Source organism: Orcinus orca, chromosome 12, assembly GCF_937001465.1.
Source record: "Orcinus orca chromosome 12, mOrcOrc1.1, whole genome shotgun sequence".
Lineage (NCBI taxonomy): Eukaryota > Metazoa > Chordata > Mammalia > Artiodactyla > Delphinidae > Orcinus > Orcinus orca.
This window is the reverse complement of record NC_064570.1, coordinates 38,327,940-38,349,658: the sequence shown is the minus strand read 5'-3', so window position 1 is coordinate 38,349,658 and position 21,719 is coordinate 38,327,940. Positions and strand designations below refer to the sequence as shown.

Here is a 21,719-nt window from a genome sequence, read left to right as displayed (position 1 = left end):
GGAGCAAGGAATGAGGTGTCAGATATTGGATTGACCGTAAGTTCTGTTACGGAAAAAACCCAAATGAACTTTTTGGCTAACCCAATAAAATGGGTTCTGGTTGTGCTCTGTCACTTGCTAGCTGGATTGCTTGTAGCCAAATCATTTTACTTCTATGATCCTCAATTTCCTCACCTTTAAAATAAAGACAATAATGACTTCCCTACAGCACAGAATCTCATAAGCTTATTCTCATTAAAAGGCTTTAAAACAGTACCCAACACATGTTTGTGCCATTTTTAATATTATAAAAATCTTCATTATAGAAAATTTGGAAAACACAATCAAGTTCAAAGAAAAAGATAGAAAACATTTATAGTAATACTACCAAGAAAGGACTACTGCTAAAATTTTGGTGTATTTCCCTTGCCATGTTTTTCTGTGCATATATTTTTTAAATTAATATTATGTGTATATATATACATTTATGTATAGGTTTTTAAACTTTTTTATTTGTTATGTCAGTTGAATATATTTTAGACACAATTTTTCATGAGGACTTTTTTCTTTTGAGCTTATATAATAAATAAATATAATAACAGAATCTTTTTATTTTTAAAAAGTTTTCTGTAAAAGTTAAATGCATCCATATAAATAATTTTACTTCTATTAACTTAATTGTAGGTTAATACCAATATACATAATTTGATGAACAAAAATATTTCAGTGGTATGATTTTTCTTTCTGAAGTATTTGCTATTTGGGAATTTGTTTTGCCCATATGACCCAGAAAATCCTCAAAACAACTTTAAAATTTTTGCCACTGTGATTTTGATTGAATATTGGGCTTAATAAAACTCTACAGTGATTTCTTCTCCTGCGAAGAAAAATAAAATACTGAAGAGAACTTAGAGAACAAATCAGAGCTTGAAAAGACTCAATTATTTTCCCCCTTTTCTCAGTTGGAAGAAAAAAAAAAGATGAAAATTAAATTCGTTCAAAAAGACGCTAAGAGACATCCCAAAGAATTTTTCTTTAAATTGAGGAAATAGAAGAAAAAGACACTACTGGAACTTTTAAAGTTGTGTACACTTACAAAAGCCTCTTACCTATATATTAACTTTATTCAGTTTAATTAAGGAAAGGTTTGTGAATGATTTCAGTCCTTAGCCATGTCCCTTACTTTTGCTATTGCATTTGGCTTTTGGCTGTGCATATTTTATAGGCGGTATATATCCTGAAATTTTAGCTTTCTAGAAATTTTGCTTTTTTCAAAACTTTTACTAAAAATTTAGAATTATCTTGGCCTGGAAAAGACTGTAGTTTTAAGATATAATAGCAACATGATATAAAAATAATCTAACTTCAAAATACATACTTATAAGATATGTATGTGATATGCTTGTGTATGTGAACACTGAAAACCTTCTGGAAGGATATGCACCAAAATTATAACAGTGCTGTCACTGGATAATGGGATATAAGGCAATTTGTTTTCTCTCTTTTATGCTTTTCAGAATCGTCATTTTACCCCAATAATGAACAAGTATTATTTTCTTATGCAAAAAGAAAAGAATTCATTTTGAAAAAGAAAAATGAAAAGATAATTGTTCCATTCAATAAACAAACTTTATAGCGTACCTACTAAGTGCCAGGCATAGCTTTAGTGCATAGATCAGTGAAAAATCCACAGAAAGCCTTTGTAGAGCTTACATCCCAGTAGAGGGAGACAGTAAACAGCAAGTACAATCCTAGTAAGTTATAATTATAATATGTGTTGGAAGCTACTAAGAGCTCAGGGAAAGGAGAGAGAGGCAAGGACTCTCAGGAGCTATGGGTAGGAACACCATTTAATGGGGTGGTCAGGACAACCCTCACTGAGAAAGCAGAACTCTCTCACATGATCTTTTGCGACCCTTCTTTCCTCACCATGTTATGTCATTATGTTGTTACTCAGATGAAGAATTCTTTTTCAGGCATCACGAAGAAATTGAGAATTTCAATCCCATATTACCTATTAAGGAAACACTTAAACAGGGTTTGTGCTGAAAGTATATGGGGAGTTCACCTTCTGGGAGAAACTCTCTAATGAACAGTGTAAGGGAGATGTGGCTTTCCGTGACAGGTGGCTTATCTGGTACAGCTGTTGCAGAAAAGTAGCCAACTCTGAGGGGTGTGTGTGTGTCTGTGGGGCTGGGTTGGTCAATGGGGAGGTGGAAGGGAGGTTGTAAATAATTTTTTTTTTAATGTTCTTTCTGTTTTTAAACACCAAGTTTCTGGCAAGGTCTCAGTGTTAATCTTTTTTTGTCTTTGTAACTCACATCATCAGAGGCTGTCTCCAGAGCCACATCAACACCATAGTTTAACAGGGTAATTGATGTTCATAATGATAATCTATTATAGTGCCTATAAATTAATATGACTGATTTCTAAACAAATTTCATTTGTGTAGTTGTTAACCAAGCACATTTATATTCATTAGTTCGGTTCTAAGGTAGTAGAATAGGTAATATTAATCCTACTTCTGATAAATGTGGAAACAATTAACTGAGAAGCCTTTTTGGAAGTCGAAAGTCTATTAGAAGGCAGTGCAGGATTCAACATCAGGGATGTACACTTTCAGGTGGACAAACTTTTCATTGCTCCATATGGACTGCTTAACAAACATAAGGACTAATTTAAAGACGCCCATCCCAAGGGTGTACTAATGTAGTTCAGTAATGCTGTCACTGCTCAAAACTGCTTTGAAATCTTCAGAAAACTGAAAATTCAGTTTTCTTCTGAATATATGCAAATCTAAATTACTTAGGGAGGCTTTGAAAAGAAACTGAAGTGCAATGAAAGAGATGGGCGAACAAATGGGACACACAGTTGGTAATTAAGAACTATAGTTAAAAACTTTAAAATATAATGCTGCATTTTAAAAATAATATTTTATCATTATATATGAATATAAAATGAGCTGCACTTATGAAGTCACAAAAATATTTTGAGAGGTGGAATAAATATGTAGCTTCCTAAAGTTCCTTTGAAGGATGTGGTACACATTTACATGTATACATTTTTGTATGTTAATAAAAAGAGTTCTGTTGTTTTGTATCACACTGCATTTTTCCTTTTGAAGACAGATAAGCATATATGCTATGAAGTTTTCTGAAATAAAAGCATGTAATTGAAAGTGTCCATGCTTAAGATATTGCTTTAAATTACCTTTAAATTGGAAGAGTAATTATGGGACTATTTTTTTGTCATCAGTGGGTCACTCTCGACAGTAATCGTAGGCAAAGAAAATAAGCCCAGAGGATAAAAGGGCTTTATTTTTCCGCTTGTTGAGCATGAAAATGATAAAGGAGAATTAAGACGATAGGATCTGGTCTTTTAAAGTATTAGAGGATTGCATATTTGTACAAGGGAAGCCTGATGAATTATATGTAACTGACTTCAGGTTGGCAAGTCTATTCACAGCAGACATTTGGTCCTTTCCAAAGCTCCACGAGACATTTGGTCCATGTCTAAATATCCTTGAAATTTGGTCCTATACAAATCATCTATGAGCGTATTTGGTCCATGCCAAATGGTTTTGGACATGACCAAATATCAAGACCAAATAAATGTCTCCATGGATGTTTTGGAAAGGACCAAATATGAACAAATATCAAGGACCTTTTGGTGTAGAACAAATGTCTTGTGGATGTTTCAGACAGGATTGAGTGGTCCTGCATGCAAGGCTGTTGACAGTTTAACGTATATGGATCTTTTCCAGAGAGGACTGGTGTCTGGAGAGTATAACTATCCAGATGCTCTGGATGAGGGTGGTTCTATAAGAGTTTGTGCTTTAACTACTGTTCTGCATATAACTGTCAGTGTTACTTACACCTGCAAGGCATTGTATTTGCCAAAGTCCACAGCCTGCCTCCAAAGCTATTTTAATGTTAATGTAACAAATTTCATTTTAATATTTAATAATTGAACTTTCAGCTTTTATTAAGAATATTAATAATTAAAAGCACCTTCATAGGCTATGTTTGCCTGCTCATAATTTATAGGTATCAGATATTAATTAAACTTTAATTGAATTTATTAGACAACTATGTCCCAGTCCATGTACCAGGCAGAGGGATACAAAGCCATCTCTACTGTGACCACATCGGTCAGAGTTAACTTCCCCTTCTCCCCTTCCTACTGATGTCATCAACAGTCACTTGACATTTAAAAACCACTATCTCATTAAAAGGGGAACCAACTTCTCAGGGTCCTGTGTTCATGGTGAGACAGGAAGGGTGCAAACAGATCACATGAACTTCAGAATTGTATGATTTTCTCACCAGTGCAAAACTTGGGCTTCTGTGAGCTTGGAGAGTCTTTGTGCCCCTTTCGAAATATAGGAACACTTTGTGTCCCAAGAGTGGCTGGAAAGGGCCAAGATAAGAAGTGGATGGCCTGAGAGCAGCCTCTCACTGGCACTTGCTTGCTCATTCTCTGGGACCCTACTCAGAGGCTGTTTTCCCATGAAGTCTGTCCCCCTTCTCTCTTGTGGAGTTAACCACTCCTCCTCTGTGCCTGTGGAGGAGCTGCCTGCCATGCCACCATCCCAGGTCTTCAGGTGGGGCAGGGGAGTCCTTACTGATTGTGGCAAATCTCATAGTGACAGTGACTCCCACGCTCAAGGGGGTTGCATGGTTTGCTGCAGTTAATCTTTTTCATCTGTAGCCACATCAGCGTATATTATTATTCTAAGTGGCCCTGTCTTAGTATAGCAAGTGTCATTGTGCGGGAAAGGTACTCACATTTGTTTACTGCTTTACTTGGAAGATTATGGGAAAACGAGTTTGACTTTGCATTTTGAATTTTATAGGTTTAAGCTGTCAAAACTTCTCTGTGATAAAAATAGCTTCCACGTACATATCAATATGTGTTGGAAGAATCTGTAATATTAGCAAGCAAGAACCTACGCACGGAAAAAAAAACGTGTGTCAACAGGCAAAAGTTAGGATTCCCTTTGGCTTGTACTTGAGGCACAGAAACTTGGAGGAATTTTTAAAAAGAGAAAGGTCTCTAAGTTTAAAAAAACAATTTTTATACATGTATACGTTCCATGTAAGCTCTGTTTAGCCTAAAATTGTCTTGATACTGAGTTGATAGGAGCTACATTAAAGGATTCACATTTTAGAGGTGGATACTTTTTTTTTTTTTTTTTTTTTGCAGCACGCGGGCCTCTCACCGTTGTGGCCTCTCCCGTTGCGGAGCGCAGGCTCAGCGGCCATGGCTCACGGGCCCAGCCGCTCCGCGGCATGTGGGATCTTCCCGGACCGGGGCACGAACCCGTGTCCCCTGCATCGGCAGGCGGACTCTCAACCACTGCGCCACCAGGGAAGCCTGTAGAGGTGGATACTTTTACTTTATTTCCAAAGAATAAGATTTAAGATCAAGAAAGGTAACTGAAAAGACCAGAATGTGTTTGATTTCACCAGACTATGGGTTCCTTTCTGTACCTTGTGAGCCTAGCACAGGGCCTGGCACGTAATAATTTAGTAGGAGCTTGATAAATGTTGACTGGATGAATAAATAATTATCTGTGTTCGTTGGTCCACATTAAAAAGCAACTGTTATAGTTCTTTTGCCTTGTTTGGAAGAGGTTTGCATATTCCGAAACAGAAAATCAAACCAGAGAAATCTAGCATAAGGTATTAAGATTTTGAAAGCTGGGGAGAGACAGATGATATATTTGGTTATCAGCTGAGACCGGTGTGTGTCTCCCTCCCTCTCTTTCTGTCTTTGGGCCAGAAAAGCACTGACTTTCCAAAATACATGTTCTTCCTTTGTTTGTTTACTTTAAGTGTTCTCTCAGATAGCCTGACTCATAACTTCAGAGAACTGATTTAGAGGGTAAAGAGTTTATTCCAAGTCCTACATGCAGAATGAGTAGTGGTTTCACTGAGGTGGATGACGTGACTGACGTGGATGCAGAGATTAGAAAAAAAGGTATCCGCCTCTTTGTGGGCTGGGCTTCAATAATGAACTTGGAGAAAAGAATGAGTATGAGCTAAGAAGATGGACTGTGTCAGTTGAAAGGGAAAGAGGTTGCAAAAATGTCTATTTGTTTATAATTATGCTTATAACATACTAACATACTCCTAGCAGGAAATGTTTAGCCCACTGGAAGCTGACTAGTGCTTTCTTTATATATAAATATATTCCTGCAGTGCTCCATTTAGCTTGAATGTCTTTGTCTTCTTCAGCTATGCTGGTGTTGCATTTTCATATTTTGGAGACTGCAAAGATCCTGGCATGTGTGTATATGTGGCTGTGTAATGGTATTTTGTTAAGGCATCCTGAAAATTGTGTATTTTCGGTAGAGAAGAAAGTGTGTCCCAGGCATTTGTAAATCACATTACCTTGCTATGGGCCATGCAAGGACTTCTTTGAAATCTCCCAATGTCCAAATGGTTTCAGCTCCTGTAAGCAGCCACAGTTGACAAAGCAGAACTCATACAAATTCCACTGCTAATTCTGTAGACGAAAAAGAGGAAGAGTTGCTAGTGAGTCAGCTACCTTGGTTAGCAAACAGACACAATTAGCTTTAAGCCCAGAAAATTGAAAGAACATGGAAGTTAATCTCTCTTTTGTTTCTCTTCGTAGTGTTTCCTCATCTTTCTATGGGTTATATATTTTTTTTAATGTCACAAAGCATTGAAGAGAGCAATTCTCTCTACTTTATATGTATGTATGTATATGTGTGTATATATATATATATAAAATATGTGTGTATATATATTTACTGCATACGCAATCAGTGTTGCATAGGATAATAACAACAGACAAGTAGGATGGCTAGTTGGGGTAGTGAGAGACTTTCACTTGAAGATATACTATTTTGGGTAAAATTATCAAAATGTTACTTTAGAGACATTCAGTGTTTTTCATAATTTTGCCAGGTGAATGTGTTTCAAGTCCTTTATATATTATTTTAACACATTATTACAAGTTAAAATATGTAAGGAGATACCAACAGTGGTTAGTATTCTCCTTGTTCTCTCTTAAATTCCAAACTAGAATTTTTATTCTTTTTGCAAAGTTGAGATTACATTACATTCATTACTTTTTCTCCTTTCCCCTCATGCTGTAAATATTTCTTTTTAAACTTGCTTTATTTCACAGTGTGTCAAGAACATATCTCAGTAAGTAGATCTGACTGGATCTAACACATTCTTTTTAAGAGCCATATAAAATTCCATAATATAATATATATGGTTTATTCAGTCATTCCTTTCCTGATTATTTCTAGTGCTGCAATAAACTTTCTTACCAGGGGATTAAAAGAGCCCAGTTAAGAATCACCCTATGCATTCAGACTCTCTTCCCAGTGTCTCTAAGTCACCGGCACATTCTGTCGGGAAGATCAGAAAGCTCCCTGTCCCAACAGCCCTGTGGGTCTGGGCTGGGCAAACTATCCGTCTTGTGGTGGAGCCTGACATCCTGGTCACTCAGCATCAGTGACAGGCTCTGAAAGGAAGATGGTGCCTAATACGAGTTTGGAAAAGGACCAAGGAAAGCTCTGGAGTAAAGTAACCTGTTGCTTGCCCTCCCTGCATATCCAGTTTTGTTTTGATTTTAAAATGGTAATTAATGTGTATAACGTTGACAAACTTTTTGGCTTGTGATGGTCTTGTTTTCTAACACCAATCGACAAAAAAGGACTCATTTAGAAAGCCTATGCCAGAAATAATAGTATAAAGGCAAAAGCAAAAACTTTCAAGATAGGAGCCAATAGCAAAGAAAAAAATTGGAGCCCAGAATGTCTTCTTCCATGTTGATGGCCCACTCGACAGGCCACCTTTTGGGAGTTTTCTGTCAATATGCAAATTCTAACTCAGTACTCAATACAAATCCCATTTTGCTAAACATAAAATATATAGCATTCAAGTATTTTAAAGAGTGTATCTTAATATTCTTATATCTATTGTTATCTTCAGTTTTACGATTTTGGACTGTCAGGACAGTAATAATCAGGGTATTCGTGGAGCTTCTCCTCCAAGCTTAGCATAGTTACCTTCTTTGCAATTACACAGGAAGATCCTTCACAGAAATAAACACTTCATCATGGCCATGGCTTTTGATGTGATGTTAATTGGCTGGGGACAGAATGGGGGCCTGCAAATGGGGTCTGTTTCCAAACTGGTGTCAAGTACTCCTCACGAGCTATAGAGAAGCGATCTCTAATTGAAATTTGTGTGTCATGGGGAGTAGTGCGAGGGGCTCACAGATAACCAAACATTCAAGCCAGAGAGGAATACCTATGAAAAGACAGGGAATCTCTTTCTTTTTCACACACACATATATATACAGTTGACCCTTAGACAACATGGAGGTTGGGACACCGACTTCCATACAGCCAAAAACCTGTGTATAACTTTACAATCCAACCTCTATATCTGCAGTTCCCCATCTCTAGATTTAACCAACTGTGGATTGTGTAGCCCTGTAGTACACGTTAATTGAAAAAAATCCACATATAAGTGGGCTTGTGCAGTTTAAACTGGTGTCATTCAAGGGTTAACTGTATATATTTTTTTCTATTTAAAAAGTAATGAAGGGAAGAATCTGAAGTAGCTGTTGTTTGGCTGTCTATACGTATCACCAGGATTTAGAAAGATAGTTTTGTGGTAATCCATGTCATCTTGCTTTCAGAGTGAACTGAAACTGGATTTGCATCCTTGTGTACTAGGTTAGCAGTTGTTCAACTTAAAATAAGTCACTTAACCTTTCTGAGCCCCAGTTACCACATCCATATAGTGAGGGTTATTTCTCACTGCCTCACAAGGATTATTGGGAGGTTTATCTGAGATAATAGATATGAAAGTGTTCATGTAGTATGGAATAAATTCTGGTTTCCCTTTTAAAAAACTCAAGAGGTCTTTCAATAGGAAGGTGTTTCTTGTTAGGACTAAGGGGGGATACGTAGGAGGTGGTGGCGTAAATAAAACTTAGAAATGAGCAGTGATGCTGGTAACCAAACATATGGTTTTATAGTTACAAAGAGTTTCCATGTTCTTTATCTCATTTGTTCTTCACTAGAATTCTGTGGATCAGTCAGGCTAACGTTTATATCCATTAGATAGGGGAGGAACTGTGACTCAGAGAAATTAACCAGTATCACCTTGCAAGCCTGTCATGGAGTGTTCTTTTTGACTCATAGTCCAGTGCTCTTTACTTTATGTTGTCAATACCAGACAATTGGCAAATACTCAACAGCTAGAAGTCCAAAATTATGTCTGAAAATCTAGCATTGTTCTCAAATTGTCCACGATTCCTGGAAAGATGAGGCCATCTGGGGAAGCAGCCTAGACTCTACTCCTGGCCTCCTGAGGCCCACACTAAGCTTGATGTGCATTTCTTGGTTGCTATGGACCAAAGACATTGTGTTTCTAATATCAAATGCACCATACTTTGTGACTGTTTCACTTCATTTTTAGCATTTCCTGAATTGCAGTTAACGGATTGGAAAGGGCTCCCTTCTAACTGAGGTGAAAAGTTTGGTTTGCTTCGTGTAGGCCAAGGTTCATATACTTCAGCCCTCAAGTATCACAAATGAGTATCTCCATCTCTCGGTTGATACTCAGGACATTCTGTGTTATGATGTTATCTATCCTTGTATGTAAACCTTTTTTCTCCCCTTGGAGAGTACAAGTCCCCTAAAAGAGGAGAATAAATCATTCCTCTGTACTCTCAAGGCCCAGCTGAGAGCCTAGCATTTAATGGGTTCTCAAAAAAAAAAAAAAGAAAGAAAGTTTGCTGCTGCTTTTGAGATACTCTTCAGTGTTGACTTCGTAGGAAAGATTCATTAGAAAACATCATATAAAAGAGAGGGCTAGGGCTTCCCTGGTGGCGCAGCGGTTGGGAGTCCGCCTGCTGATGCAGGGGACACGGGTTCGTGCCCTGGTCCGGTAAGATCCCACATGCCGCGAAGCGGCTGGACCCGTGAGCTGTGGCCGCTGAGCCTGCGTGTCCGGAGCCTGTGCTCCGCGACGGGAGAGGCCACAACAGTGAGAGGCCCGCGTACCGCAAAAAAAATAAATAAATAAAAGAGAGGGCTAGTTTTAGAATAAGCAATGTCTGCTACCTCCCTTGCTGTATAGTGAATGGTCTCTTGAGAATTCTTTCATAGAGAGAGACAATTGCTAGGAGCATAAAGGGTACTTAGAAAAGCACTAGTTATTACCATGTCCACTTGAAGGCAAGAAAAGGTAACACAGGTTCTACTCTCCCAAACACAGACATGAGTCTGTTGAAAATTAGGTCTGAGACTAGAGCAGATAGAAATACACAGCTGCCACTGGGGTAAAAAGGCTTTGAGATAAAGTTGAATTTCTTATTTCTAAAGAGTAAGAAAACAGTGTGTTTTGTTTGGTCCTTACAAATTATAGTGATTTGGTTTCAGCCTAAGCAAGCACTACAAGCAAATCCTGGCAGGCAGGGTCTCCACAGGAGTGGCCGAGCAAGTCAGTCTGCATTTCCTTCCAAGCCCTCATTTGGCTGATGCAGCCATAGAAAAGCAGAATCAAAGGCAAGAGATGACTGCACCCGAAAGCATCCAAATGGTTCCTTTGGCTCTGAGGTTATTTATAGCAATCTGGCTCACACTGAGGCCTTCCTGCTTTATTCAGCGAGTGTACAAAAGTGCAAATAGAAGCTCCAGGACCTTAGCATAGACATAGATGCAGGGTACGATCAATGATTAGATATTCAAAGCTTCCATGTTGTTGATGTAGCCATGCCTTTTAACCCCCAGCAGTGTGAACGTGGACCTTGGACTAGGCTCATCCTCTTCTTCACGTGCACATTCTATTTGTAGATGTTGCTATGAGGACAGATTCATCAAAAATGACGGATGTGGAGCCTATGGTCAACAATTTTGCCTCATCAGCAAGGGCAGGCCGCCGGAATGCTCTACCAGACATCCAGGGTTCAGCTGCCACGGGTGGAACCTTGGAGTTGCCCCTCAAACCGGAGGTCCTCTCCGTGAAGGAAGGTAACACTCAAAATCCTCTTAAAATCAGCAGCATTTCTCTCTTCTTCATCCTTCCCTCTGGAACAGTCTCCCCTTTAACTAGTTAAGCTTGTTTACTAAAGCTTCTCAGCTTTTGTTTAAAGCTAAGTAAATTTTTTTTCAGCCTTTCTAAAAGTGGACTTTTCCTCTTATTATCTCCTAGATTAAATGTGGAAACTGAACATTTATTTACTTGTTGGATGTGTATAGTTATGCACAGTCCTAATGATTGGGAATACAAAGGTGAACAAATATATTCCATTCCTTCAAACAGCTTACAGAATTTCCTGAGACGTTCTAAGAACTAAAGTAATTTTTCTTCTGCCATCCATTGGCAAATCATTTTGGAAGCTTCTGCTTCATTGTAGTATTCTGCAAGCTCTTCTATTTCTCATAGCTAAGAATAGGTTTATTATCAACTAGAGACGGGAACTTTAAAAGTTGATCATTCTTTAATCAGTAGAAAAAGTTGAATTCAGAAAAAACGAGAGCTGTCAAACCAATGAAGGAAAATCTTGGGTCTTTTACCCTGTTGCTTACATACAGTTCATAAAGCTTCCAGCGTTTAGTCTTGTGAAAATAAATATAATAACACTTACAGTAAAGTGTTAAGAGTCCCTTCACTTAAAAACATTCAAATAGCTTAAAGAGAGTTTTAGTACCAAGTCATTACCAACATACCTGTGCTTTGTACCCCATTTTAGACTTCAAAGTGGACTCCAGTGTGTGTGTAGAAATTTATTACTGGTGGCAATGAGGCAAGAGAGAGCTGGAAGCTTCTGCACCTCTACCCTATTCATGTGAGCCCTAGAAGAGGGCTCTTAGTTCTTTGCCTCAGGAGGTGACTTTCTACCTGGTAAAATTACAAGTGTTCCTGGTATGATCTTTATGAAATACTTATATCCTTGTTAGGCCAGGGACTGTGGCCAGACCTTGGAGTCCCACGGTTACCTCACCTTTTTCTAAAAATCATTGTACGTATCATAAAGGGTACTAAAGTAATAGTAAAAAAGTATACACGGACACGTAAACTATCATAAGCTAAAAGAAAAGATGGAGGAAATGAAAGAAGAAGAATAAAAATATGTGTAATGTTTTTGGCCTTTTAAGTTAAAAAATGTAATCTGATTATCAGGGCATGATATTGCTGTTGAAGAGCCTCCTCAGCTAGCGAGGTCGAGAAGATAAGTTACTTGTTCATGTAACAGGCCTAATTAAAGTTGATAGTCCCTACACACACACACACAAAACCTTAATGCTTATTGACATTATTTAGTTAAGCAAAAGAGAACAAATACACTGTAAGAAAGTTAGTAGTGTCTTCATTTTATTTTGTTCACTGAATAGACCATTATCTGAAAGAATATTGTTTCTATTTTTATATTTTTCTTTAAATCATTTTGAAATAAAGTTGAAGGTATTAACTAAGAAACTCAAAATGTTAAAAAGTGAATCAACATAGTAACACCGGATGTTAAAGAATACACAAAAAGGAAGTAAGTTTATGTAGGTAGATGGCATAGACAATGTGTCACTAACAAAGCTATACATAAATAGCTTTAAGGTCTATCTTCTTTTTTTATTAGCTAAGTACAGACATTAAAGATTTAAAATGAATAGCTTTTAATTGCTAATAGCAAAAATCTAGGGCCTGCCTCAGACATTATGGTTTCAGTGTTTTAGTCATTTAAAAATAGAAATTCTGGGACAGATCTGCAAGTTTCCCTCAGATCAATCCTCTTTCGTTTTTGTTTTTTGATATTCTTAAGTGGGAAGAAATCTAGGATCGCAGACATCCTGCATCCTGTGTGAAATTAACCTGCCTGAAATCTTCCTAGTTTATAATCCATCTTAATCTATCCCTTACAAATTGATAACCATGGTAGGGAGGACGATGATGCCCTGTAAACACATCAGCAAGAGGTGACAGAGGGTGGCAGCGTAGGAAACTATAAATGTCACAAAGGGCCTTTCTTACCTCCCACCATCACTAACTATTCATTTGATCCACCATTCAACTTAGTGCCAAGTGCTAGGCACCATTCTAAAAGCCGGCCATATAGTAGTGAATAAGACAGACATAAACTCTTACTGTTATGCATCTTATATTCCAATGGGAGAGTTAGAGTGTAAACAAATAAATATGTAAGTCAATGGTGATATGTTCTATCAGAATTAAATAGGATGCTGCGTTAGAGAGTTACTGGGTGGCTACTTTAGACTGAGAAATTCCAGATGTCCTAAGTGAAATCTGAATGGCAGCAGTAGGTTTTGAATAACAACTGAATGGTCCAGGCACAGGAGAATCAGAGGGAAGAGCATTCTTTGCAGAAGGAGCAGCTTGTAAAAAGCTCTTAGAGTGGAACAAGGTGGACGTGTCAAGAAGCATAAAATCTGGCCACCACGGCTCGGAGGCAGCGGGTAAGAAGGAGAGTGGTAGAGGTGACACTGCAGAGGAGGCAAGGACTAGATCTCTTAGGGCTTCAGAAATCTGGATGAATAAAGAGGTTATTATTCTAAATATGAGGGTTTTCAGCAGGGGAGTGATGTTCCTGTTTGAATATCCACTTTGTTATGTGGAGAATGGATTGTAGAAGAGAAACAATGGATATAGTTGAGTTAGGAGGTGCAATCCCCATTAGGAAATGTTTTGGGGCCAAATTAAACATTCAGACTCATAAGACCACAGACTCATAAGACCACATCTGGTGCCAGTCTGCTCAGAAGTATACAGGTTTAGAAACACAGCAGGTCAGAAGGGCTGCATTACACCATCTCCTTCTGTGGAAGTCCTTGCAGCGATCCACATAAGCTGTCCTGGGGACCAGTCTCTATGCACCTTCACCCCACCCCTCACTGAGAACTCAGGTGCAAGGGGACAAGATCTGCACCAATGGGGGCAACGGGCTAGAAGCCCCATGTCCCGTGGGGGCTAATACTTTGTAACAAGTCCTTGGACACTGCTTCCTAACTTCTCTGCAAGGGACATGCTCAGTTATAAGTGTCATGGCATTTACAGAATCCCAGTGCTGTGGTTTCCTACCAGGTATTTACAGTTATCATATAGTTTCTCTCAGGACAGTTGTACTTTACCATTTGGGTCATTTTTACCATACGCTTAGTAACCAGGCTGACATTCTACCTGAATCCGGTTTCCAGGGTAACAGAGCCAGAAAATTAACCCCAAGTCAAATTTGTCCTTAGAGAAGGATAAAGGAGGCAGTGAAGATGGAGGAAGGTGGGTGGATTTGGGATATATTTTATAGGCAGAATTCATAGGACTTGCTGATGAATTGGAGGTGGTGGAGGTGACTACAAGTAATAAAGAAGAGAAATGGAGGATAATTCCTGGAGCAGCAGGGTAGATGGTGATGCCATATACTGAGAAGGGCCAGCATGGAAGAAAAGCAATTTTGAGGGTTAGAGTAGTGATATCTGCTTCCTGCATATTCCATCTAAGAGGCCTGCGAGACATCCAAATGCTGTCAGCCCTACTTTCAAAATTGGTTCAGAAATCTGCCATTTTCTCCTTCAAAGATCTAGTCTCTTGGTTCCTCTCCAACCCCATTTTCCATCCTTTTTTTCTCTGCACGGTCCCAGTTGCAGTTCTTCCTGCACGTTGCTGCCTCTGACCTTGACGTTTTCTCCTCTTGGAATGCTCTTCTCCCTGCTACCCAACTAGCGAACTCTCTCACCCGCTCAGGTCTTTACTCACATGACCCCCTTCTCAGTGAGGCGTTCCCAGCCAACCCTATCTAAAATTGCAACCTCCAGGCCCCAAGACTTCTTGACAATTCCTGATCTTTAATGTCCTCTGTAGCACTTCTCACTTCCCACATGCCACTCATTTTACTTATTTTAGTTCTTGTCCATATTCCTCACAAGAAGTTCCCTGAGAGCTGGAATGTATGTTTGTTTGGTTTTTTTTTTTTTTTTTCACTGCTTGGTACATAGTGCTTGAAAGTTGGAGAACTGAATGGTCTATCAGATTTCTTTTCAAAGATGCCATTGATGATTTTGGCAGGACCCATTTTGCAGAAGTAGCAGAAACAATGGTTTTGTTTTAAAATGATGACAGCAAAAGATATAATATATTTTAAAGGATAAAAGAAAAGCCAGTAAGTGGAGGAATTGCAGTGGAAAGAAGGCCTTCGTTAGTTTGAAGATGGTAGTGACTTGAGGAAATGACGGAGCCAGGAGAAAGAGCAAAAGTCAGGTGAAATGCAGGGATTAGAGATGATCTTGAGAGTGCTGTTGAGGCAGAAATGGATAAGATCCTGGCTTGTGAAGAAATTAGACCTGGACAGTAGGAGCAGCACCAAGGCCAGCTACAAGGGTGCGCTGGGTGGGCAGCTGCGCAGGGCCTCGGGCTCATAAGAGGCTCGCCCTTGGTTTTGTTCTACTGTTGCTGCCTTGAAATTTTCCATATTTTTTGAATAAGGGGTGCTGTGTTTCCACTATGCACTAGGTTCCAACAACTCATATAGTCAGTCCTGAGGAGCACATCTTCCATTGTAACATGGGCAGAAGGAAAAAGTCGAGACGGCAGGGGATTTTAGAGGTTTGGTGGCAGAAAGTCGAGCTTGGGTGATCTGATTGTTTGACTTTTTTTTCCTGGAAGTAGAAAGTGCGATTAAGTCCTAAGAGCAAAGGAGATAAAAAGTGTAAGGAAGCTAGAGAGTGTGATCCAACATCGAGAGATGGGGAAGGGCAGGGTCAGTCAGTCTGCATCCCAACTGTGGCTCTGTCACTTACTAGCTCGGTGACTTTGGGCAAGTCACTTAACCTGTTTATGCTTCAGTAAACTAATCTATAAATGGAGATTGTAATAATAATACCTTTGAAGACCGCCTGGCACATAAGTCTGGAGAATAGGAGAGAAAGGTAACTAAGAGACAGACCCATATCTCTTTCCTTTGTGTAGTTTCTACATCTGCACTGACGGCAAAGTATGTCCTAATCAAGTAGAAAATGACTAGGATGCATAAAGGAAAAACCAGCTGTTTTATTCCAATATAATACAAAGTAGATTTCAGTATATTCTCTATATGATGGAAAATTATTTGTTTTTTTAGATGTGAAAAAGAAAGATAAAGAAACAGCACAAGACCAATTGGAAAAGCCCAAAGATGAAGGAAAATGAAGGCTCATTACCTATCAAAAGTGCTGAATTTCTGCACCTTGAAAGACTTAGTGGCTCTGCTTTCCTGAGATGTTTGATCTGGTAGTAACTATGGTAACATTGCTGCCCTAAGCAACGTGTGTGTACTAGATAATTTTGTTGTGACACTGCTCACTTGGATTGCAACCGTGATGTCCAGTGTAGGTTATTAAAAGGCAGATTACTACCGAATTGCACCCAAGAGAGAGGTTAAGAATGCATGGTCACTTAAATACACATCATTGTCAATAAACCCAACAAACTCCAACGTTCTCTTTTGGATTTCTTTAGCCAGATATATTTTTAATTCCATTTTTATGGTGATGGGTAAACCACTTCTTGGTAAATAGGAGCCAAACACTATTAATTTAAAACTTCATGGGATTTGTAGGAAATTGTGGTTTTGGTGAGAAAGAATGATAGAATAGTAAAAAATGCATCAGTAAAAGTATGTTTGTTTTTATCCAAAAATGCACCATTTTTTCCTCCAACCTTACAAAGATTTGGAAAAGTAGTAAAATTTGACAACTCAGACATCTCTAGGAAGTTTTTGTTTGATGTATTTTGCTTCTAGTCTCTGCATACTGATTTTTCATGTGGACTCTTAAAATGGAAAATTTGTGGTGAGTAGTTTATATGGAATATGCCTATTAAATGAATCTCGCGATCTTCCTTAACTTCAGTGTGTGTGTGTGTGCATATATTTTTCTTTAATGTGAATTACACAAAACACTTTACTAGTTGCTTTATACTGTCCTTTCTTATTGTTAGGGCTTTTGTGTATGTGACTTGTTTCTAAAATAATTTCCTCAGGAATGCAGACATTAATTTTTATATCTTTCCTAAACTAGCTAACATAATAGTAAGCACTTAAGTATTTAGTGAATGGTATAGGTAGAAATAGCAAAATACTTGCTTTTAATATTTATTTAAGTATATATTTTAAAAGGAATGAAACCAAAACCAAAGCTTTAGTAAATTTTGATTTATTAGACATTTTAGGAAAATCATAGAATTCTGAATTTTTAAAGAAAATCTGACTAATGAATTTATTTTTATTTTCAGATATATATGCATGCCATATTTTATTTGATTGTTGATTTAGACCATGTCTGTATACAGTAATCAAATAAACTCTTTCACTATTAAAGAAACTTCTTACTGACACAAGGCTTCTTCATTTTCTCTCCTATAGTATAACAGGTGAAAAACAGTGACACATTTTAGCAAGGGAAGTTAATAGTCTTTGCGATATAAAACACCTCCTGCTTCTCATTTCATTGACAAACTTTATCTTTAAATCTGAGAATACACCAAAGGGGTAGATTTCAAAAAATCTTGTTGTAAGTTCTTAAACATAAATTTTTCTTTAAAAAATAATCAAAAGTAATATTTTGGGTGTAGTACTAATTTAACATTCAATAAAATCTTTTTTTTTTTTAATTAAAAAAAATTTTTTATTGGAGTAAAATTGCTTTACAATGTTGTGTTAGTTTCTGCTGTACAACAAAGTGAATCAGCTATATGTGTACATATATCCCCTCCCTCTAGAGCCTCTCTCCCACCACCCCCCACCCCACCCCAATAAAATCTTATAGCCATTAAAATTAGGTTTCTGGAAGTTATTTAATGACATGATATTATATAATCAGTATAAAGAGTTAGGGTAGAGTTTTCAAGTTTGGGGGGAGTAGCAGTTTTGCCTTCTGGAGGACATTTGGTAACATCTGGAGACATTTCTGGCTGCCACTAGTAGGGAGGGGGCCAGGGAGAGAAGGTGCTACTGGCATCTAGTTGGCAGAGCCAGGGGTGCTGCTAAGCGTCCTTCAGTCCTGCAGGGCAGACCTCCACAGCGAAGAACTATCTAGCTACGAGTGTCAGTAGTGCTGAGGCTGAAAAACCCTGGAATAGAGTGAAACTGTCAAGCATGTGGATTTGGGATTCAGATGACCTGGGTTTGAATTCTAGCTCTGCTACTCATTAGCTGTATGATCTTGGGCAATTTACACCATGTCTCTAAGTTTTATCCTCTTGGACTAGTATTAATAATAGTACATACTTTATAGGGTGAGTGGAAGTAGTAAATGCAATAGAATATGTAAGACACTTGGCTAATGTCTGGCAAAGAATAATTATTCAATAAATATTAGCTATCATCATCATTGTTTTTATTCTAGATGTTTTTGCCATTATTTTCTGGTAGTGGAGATGGTGGGCAGCTGTATTTGTTAACTTGGCCATCTTCTGCCTTCCTCTGTGATTTCACAAACATCCCCAATCTCAGGGCTGAGAGAAGACACTCTGATGGAAATTGACAATTCATGGTAATTACCACATTAGTGCCTATTCAGTCATGCTAATGAGCTGTTGACAGGTGATGAGTATTACCTTTTAACAACGAGTCACCTCCCTAGTGTTTTATGACAGTTACTGACACAGAATTTTGATTCAGTATTTAAATGAGTGGTAACGTGTTCCATGAAAATGTAGAAGAGAAAAAGTAACATCTTGAGTCATAGTATTTATGTCTCACTTGGAAGATATATATCTCTCATTTAGAAGACCAGAAATGAAGCCATGTCCCTCCTCATCGTTGCTAGTAATGACATATATATTTTTTTTTCTTTTTTTTTTTTTTTGGTATGCGGGCCTCTCACTGTTGTGCCCTCTCCCGTTGCGGAGCACAGGCTCCGGACGTGCAGGCTCAGCGGCCACGGCTCACAGGCCCAGCCGCTCCGCGGCATGTGGGATCTTCCCGGACTGGGACACGAACTCGTGTCCCCTGCATCGGCAGGCAGACTCTCAACCACTGCACCACCAGGGAAGCCCGTATGACATATATTCTTAATCATGTATATCCTGAATCACTTTTTCATCACAACACACATAAATGTCTCATTTTATACATGTAATATTTTGTATTACACAAGGTATCAGGGTTGTTGAATATTTGCCAACAAAAGGATTTTTTGGCTGAGAAAGGAATACAGACAAAGAAGAATGAGAGGTCAGTAGTACTTTATAGACAAAATTGAATTTGCCAACCAACTTAAAAAAAATCCACCTCTTTTAGAGAACCTATAGTATTTTGTCGTAGCAAGTAGCCACTTTCAACAAAGCCCCTAGTTGGGGCTCATTAAAGAAAGTCTTCATGCTCATTTTTGCTATTGTCTTTTTACAAGCCACATGCTTTAGTCAATAGCTATAAAGTCTTAATACTGTCAGAGAAACCGGGACAAAAGGGGGCAATAGAACTATAAAGGGACTATATGGAAACTTGACTCTATACATAGGAGGAGAAAGAGCAAAAACCATTCTGTGTCATGTGCCCAGAGATTTTGTGTGTGTGTGATCTGGACTGGAAAGGCTTGAACCTTCTCAGAATGTGAGTGGCTGCAGGGAGAGGCATCCTCTTTGCAAGAGGAAACACTGCATTAGCTTTCAGTTTTGCCAGCTCAGATGGCTTGGGCAGCTTGGGCGGATGATGGTGGGGAGAGAGAAAAAAAGAACAGAGAGAGAGAACAAGAGGAAGAATTACTGAAGCATACTAGCCGGTTGCCTTATCTGTGGAACCTGACACCTCAAGTTCAAATTACAGCTCTGCCATTCGTGCTCATGGCTTGGGTTATTTTACTCTCTGTGCTTCAGCTTCTTCACTGTATAAAATGGTGAATTATTATGAGAATTAAATGAGTGAATACTGGTAAATTGCTAAGGAAAGTACCTGATACATAACAAAAGCTTATTATTAGTTATTATCATTATTAGTTGCATGAGCATAAAGGGTGGTGGAGACTTCAAGGTGAACGCCCTAGGAGGTCTGTTGAGTCTTTCTATGTTATTTACCAAGGTAGATTTTTCTGCTGTTCCTTCACTCTTTTCTTCCCATGAGCAGTACCTCCTTAGCTAAAACTAGGACTGATTTATCAGAATGCACTCCAGTTTTTTCCAGAGTCTCTCTTTTTTTTTTTTTTTTTGCGTACGCGGGCCTCTCACTGTTGTGGCCTCTCCCGTTGCGGAGCACAGGCTCCGGACGCGCAGGCTCAGTGGCCATGGCTCACGGGCCCAGCCACTCCGCGGCATGTGGGATCCTCCCGGACCGGGGCACGAACCCAGTTCCCCTGCATCGGCAGGCGGACTCTCAACCACTGCGCCACCAGGGAAGCCCCCAGAGTTACTCTTGATGACTCTCAGAACATCGAAAATCTGCAGCTATTTAAAAATGGAAGCATTGGCTCAAACAAAGGGCTAGAGAATGTATTGTTGCTACCTGTTAAAATCCTAGAACAGATTGCTCATTGAGTACACAGTAATAGGAAAAATTATTATTATAGCCGTACTTTGAGTGTCTGGTGATTACTAAGCACCCTAGTAGATCCTTTTGAAGCTTCATAATAATAATCATACAAAATGGTTGTTAATGTTTCTCATTTTACAGATGAAGAAAATGGATTCAGGGAGTGCCTTTGGGAATTCACTCAAGAAAATGGCAACAGTGGTCTGGGATAGGGCTCTCAGAACCAGGATATGCACTGCCTCTACTGCTGTAAATGGCCCCTTTGCCTCAGACCGTCCCATCCACAACTCTTATTAAATTTGTCTGAATTCCACTTAGGATTCCTAAGAAAATTGAAAAGTTGTACACAGGCAGAAGACATGGATATCTTAGCACGACCAATTTTATTTATTTGTTTGGCATGTATTTATTCAGTCACTCCTTCATTAATTCATATTTTACCTTATTCCAGAAAAGATGTTATAGGGCAAGCACAATTACCATTTAATTTGCTATTAACTTGGGAGACCCTAAAGGAAAGGAAAATTGGTGAGGAGCCTATGGCTCTGTAGGGTGGGAGGAAGTACCCGGAAATGAGGCGAAGGGGATAAAGTGGAACTGAAAATAAGAGATGCACCGTGCTCACACTTGATTCATTTCATGTTCGTGCTGGGGCTGGTCATGATTGTGAAAAGGGCACACTGACATTCTGTAGGAGACACAAAAATAATCTGGCATGAACTAACTATAAGTATCTTAAAAGTAGGGCCACATAGGTGAATGAAATGACTTCCCTTGTTCCATGTAGATGCAATTCAGAGGCAGAATAATATTTGGCAGTATTCATGGCAGAGAAGCCCCTAAAGTGCTAGATGGGGATGGGGATGGCTACAGAGGTCTTGGGAACCATTCTTCTCAGAGCTAGAAACTAGGAAAAAACTTTTGCCCCAACTTAGAGTGTATGGAATTGACTTCAGCAGCTCTGTGAAGGCTCTCGTCGTGCTTTAGATACATTAGATATTCAAAATTCTTGTTTTATAATAAAATTTTCACCTAAATTGGATTTCTGTTAGTGGAAGGGATTGGCTTTTTAAATCTTTCCTTTCTTTGATATTTGAATATTGTCTATAGCAATAAGGAAAAAAAGCAGAGAGCTATCAGTCAAGAAATGTGGATTTGGTTCTAGGATTTTAAATTTAACCTAAATTGACTGTAGGCCTCTAGGGAAATTATTTTCGGTTTTAATTTTCGGTTTT

At 38.6% G+C, this 21,719-nt stretch overlaps 1 protein-coding gene across 6 annotated transcripts in view; it reads left to right on the top strand.

The window, feature by feature from the left end:
- Positions 1–20,717, top strand: part of PKIB (cAMP-dependent protein kinase inhibitor beta) — a 105,891-nt gene extending 85,174 nt beyond the window's left edge. For 3 of the 6 annotated variants that reach the window (XM_049695546.1, XM_049695547.1, XM_049695549.1), the window contains 2 exons: positions 10,832–11,008; positions 20,626–20,712. In XM_049695546.1, coding sequence (XP_049551503.1) covers positions 10,832–11,008; positions 20,626–20,696 — 248 coding nt within the window. In that variant the 3' untranslated portion in view covers positions 20,697–20,712. Of the gene's footprint in view, positions 1–10,831; positions 11,009–16,101; positions 16,716–20,625 lie in introns of those variants that run through there. The other 3 variants (XM_049695545.1, XM_049695548.1, XM_033407969.2) reach the window with 3 other exon arrangements.
- Positions 20,718–21,719: the final 1,002 nt, after the last annotated feature.